The following is a 12,201-nucleotide window of genomic DNA, read 5'->3' on the forward strand; positions in this document are numbered from 1 at the left end:
TCCTAATCTTACCTCACACTCTCCTTCCCACGGGAAACCAGGTTCCCAGTTTGGACAGAATCTGTCTCCTCCATGTTTTTACGCTTTTATTACAAGAATATGATTTATAAACAATGTGTAGTGTTGTTTTATATATATTTTTAAATTTCACGTAAGCAAACACATTGATTTATTCTGCGATTCCTTCAGTGTTGTGATACACAAGGCTCTCGTCTTTTTCATTTTGCTGCTTTTGGGTAACCCATTATGGGACCATGTGATAACATCATTCTACTGACGGACATTTTGGTTGTTTCCAACGTTTCACTATAACCAACAATGCCGCAGTGAGCACTCTTATATACATCTCCCTTTGCAGGGCATGGGAATTTTTCAGGTCACAGTGTGGGTGTATCAATTGCATCCACAAAATCTGAATGTTCGGAGGAGACTGAGTGATGATGGGAGAGGTTAATGCCATTGGAAGAAGATTTTGGGGTGCCTCGGTGGCTCAGTTGTTAAGCGTCTGCCTTCAGTTCAGGTCATGATCCCAGGGTCCTGGGATCGAGTCCCGCATCGGGCTCCCTGCTCAGTGGGGAGCCTGCTTCTCCACCGTCCCTCTATTGCTGTCTCTCTCTGTCAAATAAATAAATAAAATCTTTAACCAAAAAAAAAAAGAAAGAAAGAAAGAAAGAAAGATTTCTATTACAGCAGTTCCCCTATCTGCTGGGAACATGCTCCAAGACCCCCCAGCGGATCCCCGAAACCATGGATAGTACTGAGCCCTATATATGTGATGTTTTTTCCTATACGTACATACCTATGATAAAGTCTAATTTATAAATTAGGCACAGTAAGTAAGAGATTAGCAACCATAATGAATAATAACCCAATTATAACAAAATTCTGTAATAAAAGTTGTGTGAATGTGGTCTCTCTCTCAAAATATCTTACTTTACTGTGCTCAAACTTCCCCTGCTGATGTGAGGTGACAAGATGCCCCCATGATGAGAGGACGGGAGGTGAACGACGCAGGCATGGGACACAGCATGGGGTTACTACCAACTTTCTGACATGACATCAGAAGGAGGATCATCAGCTTCCTGTCCGTGGCTGACCACTGGTAACCGAAACCATGGAAAGCGAGCTGCTGGTTAAGGGGGGACTTCCACACTTACATTTCCAGAGACCGGGGGGTGGGGGGGCATGCCATGCCAGGGCTGTGAACTACAGGGGTGGTCTCCAGCTGTCTTGTAGCTGGCCCTGGGTGATGAGGCCAGAGGAATGTCACCTCCTGGAATGTCACCACCTGATAGAGGAGGTGGGTCAGAGTCTGGGTTCTGATTGCTTGTTTGCATAGGAAAGGCGTGCTCCCAGCTCTTTGCTCTCTCTAAGAACTGGCTAGCCCTAGGGTGAGGGGTGGGATGGGCGGGCAGTCTTTCCCCGGTGAGGCAAGCCACACAGGCCAGAGCATCCCGAATACACAAAATAAGAAAATATAGTTAACGCAAAGGGCATTTCTTCAATTAGACTATTGCTGTCTATAGTGGTCGCGCCAAGTTATGCTCCCACTGAGAGTTTGTAAGAGGTCTAATTGCTTTGCTTCTCTTGCTATTACCAGAATGGAACATGTTGACAATCTGAGTGACAGGAAATGCTATCTCGTTGTTCAACGGATATTTTCCTGGTTATTCGTGAGACTGTGCATATTTCTCCCATCCGTTGGTCAGTCCAGTTTCCTCTTCTCTCAATTGCTTGTTCTTAGCCTTTTCGCTTTGGGGTGGGAGCAGTTGTTTGTCTTTTGTCAAGAATGTGTAGAGGGGCGCCTGGGTGGCTCAGTTGGTCAGGCATCTGCCTTCGGCTCAGGTCATGATCCCAGGGTCCTGGGATCGAGCCCCGCATCGGGCTCCCTGCTCCGCGGGAAGCCTGCTTCTCCCTCAACCACTCCCCCTGCTTGTGTTCCCTCTCTTGCTGTATGTCTCTCTGTGTAAAATAAGTAAATAAAATCTTTTAAAAAAAATGTGTAGATGTTGGTACTAATACGAGCTAATATTAGATGCATAGCAAAAATCCCCTCCCTGTTTGTGCAATGTCTTTTAACTTTTTTATGATGTCTCTATGGTACAGAAGTTTAAAATATATCATTCTTTTTCCTTTATGATTTGTGTTTTTGTGGCCTGAAGTCATAAAAATGCTCTCCCATATAAAATAGAGTCTGGGTTATTTTAAATGGTTTAACCATCAAGCCTAAGCTATCAGTTATGTCTCCCTTGAAAAACTACAGTCTGGTGGGCAGTTTGGCACCGTTTATTTTAAAATAAATACTTGCAGAAATTTATCTTACAGACATACTCACAGGAGTCCCCAGAAATACATGCACAGGATTGTTCAATACCGCAACAATTGTAATAGCAAAAATCCAGAAGTAACCTAAATATCTATCAGTGGAAAGCTAGTTAAATGAATTATGGCATGGTCATATAATGTAATTCTCCTTAGCCAGATTAAAGAATCAGGGACATCTGGATGTGCTCATCTGGAGAGTTCTCCAAGATATATTGGTAAGTAGGAAAAATGAAAATAAAAAAAACCAAGGATCCAAACAGTATGCTTTCATTTATGTTGAAAAGGTGGGGAAAAAAAGAGAGAGATTCTCTCTGTGTGCGCTGGTAAAATTCCAGAACTAAAACTACTGAGGGTGGGTTACTTCTGAGGAGGGGGACCAGAGAGGGTTGGGGGCGGCGGGGGGGAGGGGTGGGGAGGAAACCCAGGGTTCACTGCCCTTCTTGTGTTTTGCTTTCACTGTTATTTCCTTGACTGTAAACAAAGAAGATTCGCTGGGGCCGGTCCCGCCTTGCCATAAGTTGCTATTTGTTTTGGCATTTGAAATATTCTGAGGTGAAGAGGGCCTTTCGTGGCCATAGCTGAGAAGAAATGGAATGATTAGAAGTGGGGCAGGAGACGGGGCATCAGCGGGCCAGTTTCATTACCTGTTTTCTGTAGCTGGGTCAGAAGGGCCGCGCTTCCTGCAGCACGCCCGCCCGGGCGATGCGATTCAGACTCGCCATTGTCTGGGGGACTGGGGAGCTGTCTGCGGAACAAGGGAGGGGGGAACCTGAGAGAGGTGGGGGATGGGGACCTGTCTGTGGAACGGGAGGGGGGAGGGGGCGGAGGAAAGACAATGGAAGGTGGCGGCAGGTCTGAGGCTAGAGGAGCCGCCCAGGGCCCTGCGGTCCCAAGACCAGCTGACTGAGTCCCCAGGTCTGAGCCCGCCGCAGGCTCCGAGTCTCCTTGGCGCTGTCTGGCTGCGGGGTAAGAAGAGGCTCTGCACCCTCGTGCCCAGGGGAGGAGGAGAGCCCCCACCTCCAAGCTGCCGGCAGGGAATCCTCGGGAGAAGAAGAAAAGCCAGGCGCAAAGTAGGAAGTCGCTCATCCTCCAAGTGAGAATTAAAGGCACTTGAGTTTACCCTCCTTGAGATTTAAGAAGGGAAAGGCATTGGGCGGGGGGGGAGCGGTGTCACAGAACAAAGACAGAAAGTGCTGCCGGGGTTTAATCCAGCGGCTGCTCTCAGGGCCGGGGCTGCGTGGACTGAGATCACAGCCGCGTCACTGCGCCGCTGGCAAGTTACGCATCAATCTCTGTGCCTTAGTTTTCTTATCTAGAAAATGGGGACATAATAGTTACCCCGCAGGGGTTCTCCTGGCATACGGTAAATGCTTCTGAAGCGGTAACCACGGTTAATTCTGTCTTCATTTACCACCTTTGTAAATGTCACCGCAGCTGAGACCCTGGCGGTGCCGGGTCAGCGGCACCTGGAGGCGGGAAGCTGGGTCCGCGGCGCATGCGCATTAACCACGCTCAGGAGCCCCATCAACTAGCTGTAACCCAACGTGTTGGTTTACACAGGCCAGCACAGTGGGTGGGTGCATCATCAGCCTTCTCTCTGCTCCGCATGTGGGAGCGCAGACTGTACTCAGAGGCTCCTTGGGGGAATGGGAACACTTCTCTGCTCTAATTTATGTCCATGGCCGCTCCAGCGGCTTGCCCGTCAGGCCCTTAGGGGAGAGCACTTTGGTACATAGGAGGAGCGCAATGATGGTTGTCAAATAAATACTTGTTGAATGAGTACATGGCCATAGCGTGTGCTCTGTCATAGCAACACTGCAAACGATCTAAATGCTCAACAACGGGGAGTTGTTATTAAATGTGGTCCAGTCACCCCACAAAACCAGTCATTGAAAAGGATAATTATCGCAATTATATAGAAAAATAGAGATATGCTTGTGATGTAGTCTTAGAAAAACAAAAGAAGTCAAAATGGGCTGGACATGATGTTGATCCATCTTGATATTTTGTTAAGTGAAAAAGCAATGCTCAGAGAAGGGAGTATAATAAGCTACCATCTGTGTTAAAAAGGGGGCAGGGAAGGGGCGCCTGGGTGGCTCAGTCGTTAAGCATCTGCCTTTGACTCAGGTCGTGATACCAGGGTCCTGGGATCAAGCCCTTCATCGGGCCCCCTGCTCCGCGGGAAGCCTGTTTCTCCCTCTCCCACTCCCCCTGCTTGTGTTCCATCTCTCCCTGTGTCTCTGTCGAATAAATAAATAAAACCTTTTTAAAAGGGGGGGCAGGGAATATAAGGTTTCACTTGCAGTTATAAGCATAACATACCTCTGAATGACACCCAGGAGACTGAAAACACTGGGGGCCTGTGGGGAGGGGCAGAGGTGAGCAGTGACTGGCAAGTCACTGATAATCCTTTTGTACCTTCTGAATATTGAACCATCAAAAATCAAATAATTTAAAACACTTGAGAGGAGAAGGAAAGGAAAAAAGAAAAGACATGGGGCTCCATCCCAGGACCTGGAGACCATGACCTGAGCCGAAGACAGATGCTTAACCGACTGAGTCACCCAGGCGTCCTGCAGACACAGATTTTAAAGCAGCAATGGTAACTATGTTCAAGAACATTAAGGAAGATATGGAAAAGGAAAGGACTTGAAATGAATGTAAAAGATAGAGAGTCTCAGCAGAGAACAGAAATTGCAGAAAGGCCATAATGGAAATTCTAGAACTGAAAAATACCTAGAAGAAAAAGACTAAAAGAAGAAACAGTCCATTTTTTACCTTTGGTCAGCATCAAGATATGATGCTTCTTTTGACACCATCATCTTCTGGTCATGAGGATAGCTAGCCTGAGGATGGGGCCCACTTGCTATAAATGGCAGAGCAAGAAGATGGACAGGACCTGGGTCCTTAGTGATATCAGTCAGCCACTGGATTAGCCAGCCTAGAAACTTCCCTGTGGCCAGAATTCTTGTATTAGGGGGGGGAAAAAGTGCTTACCTAAGCAATTTCCATTTGGGTTTTATGTGACTTACATGAGAAAGAAAGCATCATTAAGTTATAAGACTACAATAAAGAACTTGACTTAATTTTGTTTAACCCAAGGTTTACCAAATGTATGTGACCCATCTTTTTTTAGCTAAGGAAATGTCGAACACACTTAGAAAAGTCCTGTGTAGACTCCAGTTTCTACCTTCTAAATCTGTGCCATTCGATTATATCACCTGTAGGATAATAAAGGCCACAGGTTGTTTTGATCATACAACAATGTGAAATGCATACCAACTGTCCAAACTGATGATTTTGAAGTCTGCCTGGAATCTACTATTAGAAAATGTCATGCTTGCAAATTGGTGCAAACCGTTGTTACTCAAAGTGTGGTACATGAGCCAGCAGCAGCACCTCATACCCCAGACCGACTGAATCGAAGTCTGCATTTAAACAAGACTCCTGGAGGATTCATACACACTTTGGAGTCTGGGAAGAAATGCTGTAGACTATACGCTGCAGAATAGACGTTAGCTGTATTATTATGAATGAAAACAAAACATAATACTTAATTTTTTTTAAGATTTATTTATTTATATGAGAGAGAGAGAGAGAGAGAGAGCAAGCAGGGGAGGGGAAGAGCGAGAGGGAGAGAAATCTCAAGCGGACTCCCAGCTGAGCTTGGAGCCCGTTTGGGGGCTTGATCCCAACCCTGAGACATGACCTGAGAGGAAATCAAGAGTCAGACCTTTAACCGACTGAGCCCCCTTGGCGCTCCCCTTAGTTAATTTCTTAATCTGTTTTCAGAGACCTTCAGGTAATCATCTCATTTGGCTTTCGCAGCAATACTGAGTTAGAAGTTTTTTTAACCCCCGTTTACAGAAGAGAAAATGAGGTTCAGAGTAATAAAGTGACATTTATTATATTAAGTTTCTCTAGTCCTATAGTAGGTAAAAAAAGTGGCCAATTCATTGTTGGGATGCTGTCATGGTTTTTGATGATGCAGACATTTGATGTCTAACCAAACTAGGAGGTCAGTCCCTGCCACCCCTTTGGACATCCTTTCCAGTTTCTGCTAGGATTGTGTTCCTCTCTCAATGCCCAGGGCTGTCTGTCCCTCAGGAGGAAATATATGACAATCCAGTCCACACAGCTAGCCCCTCCTGTCTGCTTAGCCAGGGCTCAGAGGGGTCTCAAGCCCCCGAGTGGTTCAGAGCCCAAGGCTGAAGAGCTGGGATAACAGATTCCAAGTCTAGAAAGCAGATGGATCCTTAACACCAGCCTAACAAGGACTTTTCAACTCTGTTCTGGTTGGAATGGCCCATTCTAATCAATTAGAGGATCAAGACGAGGATGGTATTAGGCTGTGATGGACAATAATTCAGGGTTAGCGAGAAAAAGCACAGAATATTTATTTCTCAAGAAACTTAAGTATTATTTAAACCTAAGAGGTTTTAAAAAAAATTACAATGTTGGATTATTTGCTTGGCCATTTAATGGTTACTTTATTTAGCTGTTTGATAAAGGTTGCAATCTTGTTTTTTAGAGGAAATATTTTGCCTTCTAGCTCAGTTAACAATATCTACAACTTAAGCCCCGTTTTCAGACCATATAAGCTCAGAACTGGAGCAGCATGCCCTGACTGTAAGTCTTACATGTGTAATGTTGAACAAAATTCTCATGTGCAAAAACAGAACCGTTTCGGTTCTACCAATTTGCAAAAGCAATTTGGCTATTTATCAAAAATCATAGGGGCGCCTGGCTGGCTCGGTCAGTGGAGTGTGCAACTCTTGATCTCGGGGTTGTGGGGTTGAGTCCCACTTGGGTGTAGAGATTACTTAAAAATAAAATATTTTTAAGAAATCGTAGCAGTGGGCGCCTGGGTGGCTCAGTTGGTTAAGCGACTGCCTTCGGCTCAGGTCATGATCCAGGAGTCCCTGGATCAAGTCCCGCATCGGGCTCCCTGCTCGGCAGAGAGTCTGCTTCTCCCTCTGACCCTCCCCCCTCTCATGTGCTCTCTCTCTCTCTCTCTCTCATTCTCTCTGTCTCAAATAAATAAATAAAAAAAAATCTAAAAAAAAAAAAGAAATCGTAGCAGTTGTGTCTTGGGTGAGGTTCACTGCTTTGAATGAGTTATTCCACTTCTGGAAACTTACCCTAATAATCTAAGTCATAAGAAAAACTCTGGCCAGAAGAGCTTGCCACAGCACTATTTTAAACAATTCAAACATTGGAAATTCATAAGGTCTGAGAGTAAGAGAATAGTTAAATGACCTACCGTATATCCCCCTGATGATATATCAAGTAGCCATATTTTAAATGATGCTTACATTTAAAGTATATTCAGTATTAAACTGGATTGTCCCACTTTCGCCTTTCCATTCAATAGGTGAAAATGGTTGAAGCAAAATGAAAAATTGTCTAAGTTGTAAGGCAAGGATTACTGGTAAGGTACTAGCTATAAAATTTGGTCTAAGATATATTAGGAAGACCCTTCCCAGACTATGATCACCTGCTCTCTCCGTCGCAACCAAAGCCCAGCCATCCTGATGGCTTGGTCCTCCGTGTTCCTCCCACCCCCCTCAACACACAGCACATGTCTCTTCCACTGGGATCCTTGATATCAACGACTGGGTTTTCAGACTCCTGTTATTTTGCACAGCCCACAGCTCAACCCCCGCACCCAAGCACCAAGCCCTATTGATTCTATTTCTTAGCTTCCCTCAGCTTTCTTTTTATTCCTTCAACCAAGGCCTGCATTCAGGACCTCCTTATCTCTCCCGTGGACTCCTGCAATATTTTAGCTCTCAGTGCTGTATCAGTTAGCTTGCTCTTGGCTGCAAGAAACAGAAAACTCAATAAGTTTATTTAAGCAGAGTGGCTTCAATAATGAGGAAAGTCTGTTCTTTTTATTTGGGAAAAAACTCCTTTCCAGAAAGCCCTCCAGAAGACTCTCTCTCAGGGTCCACTGGCCAGCACTGGCTCACACATGCATGCCTTAGCTGCAGGGGAGGCTGGGAAGGCCATCATTTGGCATTTTCAATCTCCATAGTGGGATTCAGGCTCTGCCAGTGGGAAGGACAGAAGGCTGAAGGGGCCGTTTCTACCTTCAGCATAGGAATAGGGACACAATAGTGTCTGCCTCAAAGTCCCTGTCTGGGCCTCCCCACTCCTTTAATCCATTTCGAACACTGCCATTATTTATTCATTCATTCATTCATTCATTCATTTAGTGATTCATCTATTGCTGAATCAGGTTACTTTTCAATGGCCATGGCAATAGGGGGCAGATAGAGAATAGAGATCCGTACCAGTTCTCACCTGCTTCTGCCTACCATCAACATATATCAAGTCTGTTTGTATTTATTGGCTAAAGCAAGTCACACAACCACACCTAACTTCAAAAGGGCATAAAAGTGAGATCATCCTTTGTCCAGGGTAAGCGCACTCACAGTTACCACATTCAACAAATATTTATTGAGCATTGACTATATGCTAAGCAAGGCGCTGGAGGTGTATTGATAAGAAAAACAAATATCTGTTCTGAAAGCATTTACAGTCTAGAAAGGAAGAAAGTCCTTCCTTTATGCCCTCATGCTAACATATAAGGACATCACCTGTACCACCTCTTACATTTTCATTGCATTAAAAACATACAAAAAGAGACGCCTGGGTGGCTCAGTTGATTGAGCAGCCAACTCTTGATTTTGGCTCAGGTCATGATCTCAGGGTCCTGGGATCCAGCCCTGTGTCGGGCTCCACACTCAGTGGGGAATCGGCTTGTCTCCCTCTCCCTCTGCCCCTTGCCCCGCTCACGCTCTCGTGCTCTCTCTCTCTCTCTGTGTCTGGAATAAATAAATAAATTTTAAAGAAAAAAATTGACTCTCTGCTTGTGTAAGCTGTAAAGCCTTAAAGATGTCTTCTCCCTCCCTGTAAACCTAATACCTAGAATGGGGCCTAGCACCGGTAGAAACTTAATAAATGTTTGTTGAATGATACATGAGATAGGATGGGCTCAGTTATAAAGAACAGGAAGCCTAGCTGATAGCCGCCTAAACAAACAGAGCTTGTATTGTCAAATGGTGATGAGTCTAATAGCCAGCAGCTGCTATGGTTGGTTTCTCTGGACCCAAGCTCTTTCCAGCTGTAAGCTATGATATGCTTGGCTTGTTGGCTTTTTCTCCTTGTGGTTGTGCCTCATGGTTACAAGACGGCAGTCACTGCCCCGCATAATGTATTCACATGTAAGGTGAGAAAACAATCAAAAGGACCGTGCCAGGGGGCTCCCCTTTGGTGACTCCTTTATCACAGAGAACGAAAGTTCTCCTAGAAGCCACCAGTAGCTTATGTGTCACAGCAAAACATGGATCATAAAGCCACCCAAGCTTCGAGTGAGGCTGAGAGAGTATATCTGCATTTCCAGTCTCTGTGGTTGGACATGGCGGACAAGGGGCTGGGAATGGGTATAGCCATTTTGGGTATAACCAACTGAAAGTGCTCTCCACAAATGCAAAATATATGCTCAATAAATATTTATTTGTGGAAGTTCAGATTTTTATGATCTGGTTCTTTTTTTTTTTTTTTAAGATTTTTAATTTATTTGAGAGAGAACAGAGCCAGCGGGAGAGAACAAGAGTGGAGGGGGGAGGCGCAGAAGGAGAGGGAGAAGCAGGCTCCCCACTGAGCAGGGAGACAGACAAGGGGCTCCATCCCAGGACCCCAGGATCATGACCTGAGCTGAAGGCAGATGCTTAGCCAACTGAGCCACCCAGGCCCTCCTTATGATCTGGTTCCTTACGGATTTCTAACCACATAGAAAGAAACTTCATCATTGTGCCAAACCAATTTGAGTGCATCTTCTGTTCATGCTGGCCCCCTATGCCAAGCAAGTTATATGAATTTTCTAATTTAGGCTTTGCCACCTTATGACAAAGTGATTATCAATCTCTGTTTTACATATGAAGAAATTGAATCCCACAGTAGTTAAGCAACCTGTCCAACCTGCTCCCTTACTGGCTCGTAAATGATGAAAGAGGGCTTGAACTCCAGTGTCTGAGTCCAGAGCCCATGTTCTTATCCTAGAACTTCAGGTCTAGAGGGGAATGGAGAGCTCATTAGAACGAAGCCCTTTATTTTCATGGTGCCAAGGCCCAGAGATGTGAGGTAACCTGCTCAAGGTCACACAGCAAGTCCAAGTCCTGACTCCCAAGCCATGGTTCTTTCTATCCCAGTGGGCTGCTCTAGTTAGAAATCTCACAGATTCAGGATGCCTGGGTGGCTCATCAGTTAAGTGGTTGACTCTTGATTCTGGCTCAGGTCATGCTTTCAGGGTCCTGAGATCGAGCTCCATGTAGGACCCTGCACTCAGTGAGGAGTCTGCTTGAGACTCTTTCCCTCCCTCTCTCCCTCTGCACACCCCCCAAATAAATAAATCTTTTAAAAAAAGAAATCTCAGGAAAAAAATGAAACAAGACAAAACCAGAGAGGGAGACAAACCATAAGAGACTCTTAATCTCAGGAAACAAACTGAGGGTTGCTGGAGTGGAGCGGGGGTGGGAGGGATGGGGTGGCTGGGTGATGGACACTGGGGACGGTATGTGCTGTGGTGAGCGCTGTGAATTGTGTAAGTCTAATGAATCACAGATGTGTACCCCTGAAACAATAATACATTATATGTTAATTAAAAAAATCTCACAGATTCACTGATCTTTAAAAAGACAAAATGCCAAACTTGGGATCCCATAGACAACTCAGTTTTCAAAACAAAACATTTGACTAAAGGTTTGGCAAATTGGAACAAATTGTTTCCTTTTTTGGAGTCAAAACTTGGTGATGAGTCGGCTCAAGCTCCTTTCCTCATCTCAGGGGGAAACTCCAGTCTGTACAATACTTTCCGGTTCTCCAGTGATAAGAGAAAGGAAAGAACGAATGGTTAGAGCTTCCGCTGGGACTGAGACCACTTCAGACTCCAAGCTCACGGCCCAGAAATGCCTTACTTGTGGTGGTGTTTCAGTGTGTTCTGTGTAACAACACAGCCTTGGGAAGCCTCTCAGTAGAGTAAATGTGTCTGGTTCGAATCCCACTTCTGCCACCAACTCGCTGTGGGAGCGCACTGTGAGAATCAAGTCGGGCTGAGATGCAGAAAGCCCCTGGCAAAAAAGGGCACATGGGAGAGGTCAAGCCCCTCTCCCCGGTCCTCTGCTACTTCCCCTCTGGACTTAGGGCCGAAGTGCAGCCAGCAGCCCGCCTAACAAGCAGGGCCTGCCTTGCCCACACCATGCCCAATCTCGGGAGGGTCAAGTTCCTTTTGCCGACAGGACTCACACCTGTTGGGGGAAAAGTTTGCTTAAATTGACAAGTTATTTGGGCGTGACATTTCCAACCCTGGAAAGAGAAGGTTATAGGAATAGGCTCTTGAATCACACTGTGGTTTGGATTTCGACCCTGATACTTCCTCACTCTGTGTGTCCCGGTGTAATCTCCTTGTGTCTCAGTTTCCCTCTCTGTACAACGGGGGTGATGACAGTGCCTCCCTCGGGGGCTTGTTGTGGGGGTGAGATGAGAGAACACGGGCCAAGAGCTGAGGACTGTGTGTCTGTCCCCACGGGAAGCATAGTGTTCACAGTCGCTGTGGGCTTGTCGGACCCTTCAGTCTCTTCCACGACATTTCTCATCTCGGCGTTGAGTGTGGGTGTGATAAAACATTTTCTCTGCTTCTTTTAGGGGTCAGGACAATTGGGCAAGTGGCTGCACGGGCAGCGGAGTGCAGTGACATAGCAGACAGTCACAGAGAACTCAGGAGTGCAGGGCAGGAGACCTGGGCTCAAGTTCTGGCTCTGCCACCAGCGCCCATGTCTCCTTCTTCCTCTGGGCTTCAATTCCTGGCTCATA

At 45.8% G+C, this 12,201-nt stretch overlaps 1 protein-coding gene across 1 annotated transcript in view; it reads right to left on the reverse strand.

The window, feature by feature from the left end:
* Positions 1-170: 170 nt before the first annotated feature.
* The window catches only part of BRPF3 (bromodomain and PHD finger containing 3), a 58,901-nt gene continuing 46,870 nt past the window's right edge, over positions 171-12,201 (reverse strand). Inside the window, exon 14 of the mRNA XM_027601846.1 lies at positions 171-615. Coding sequence (XP_027457647.1) covers positions 569-615 — 47 coding nt within the window. The 3' untranslated portion in view covers positions 171-568. The remainder of the gene's footprint in view (positions 616-12,201) is intronic.

Source organism: Zalophus californianus, chromosome 7, assembly GCF_009762305.2.
Source record: "Zalophus californianus isolate mZalCal1 chromosome 7, mZalCal1.pri.v2, whole genome shotgun sequence".
Taxonomy (NCBI): Eukaryota; Metazoa; Chordata; class Mammalia; order Carnivora; family Otariidae; genus Zalophus; species Zalophus californianus.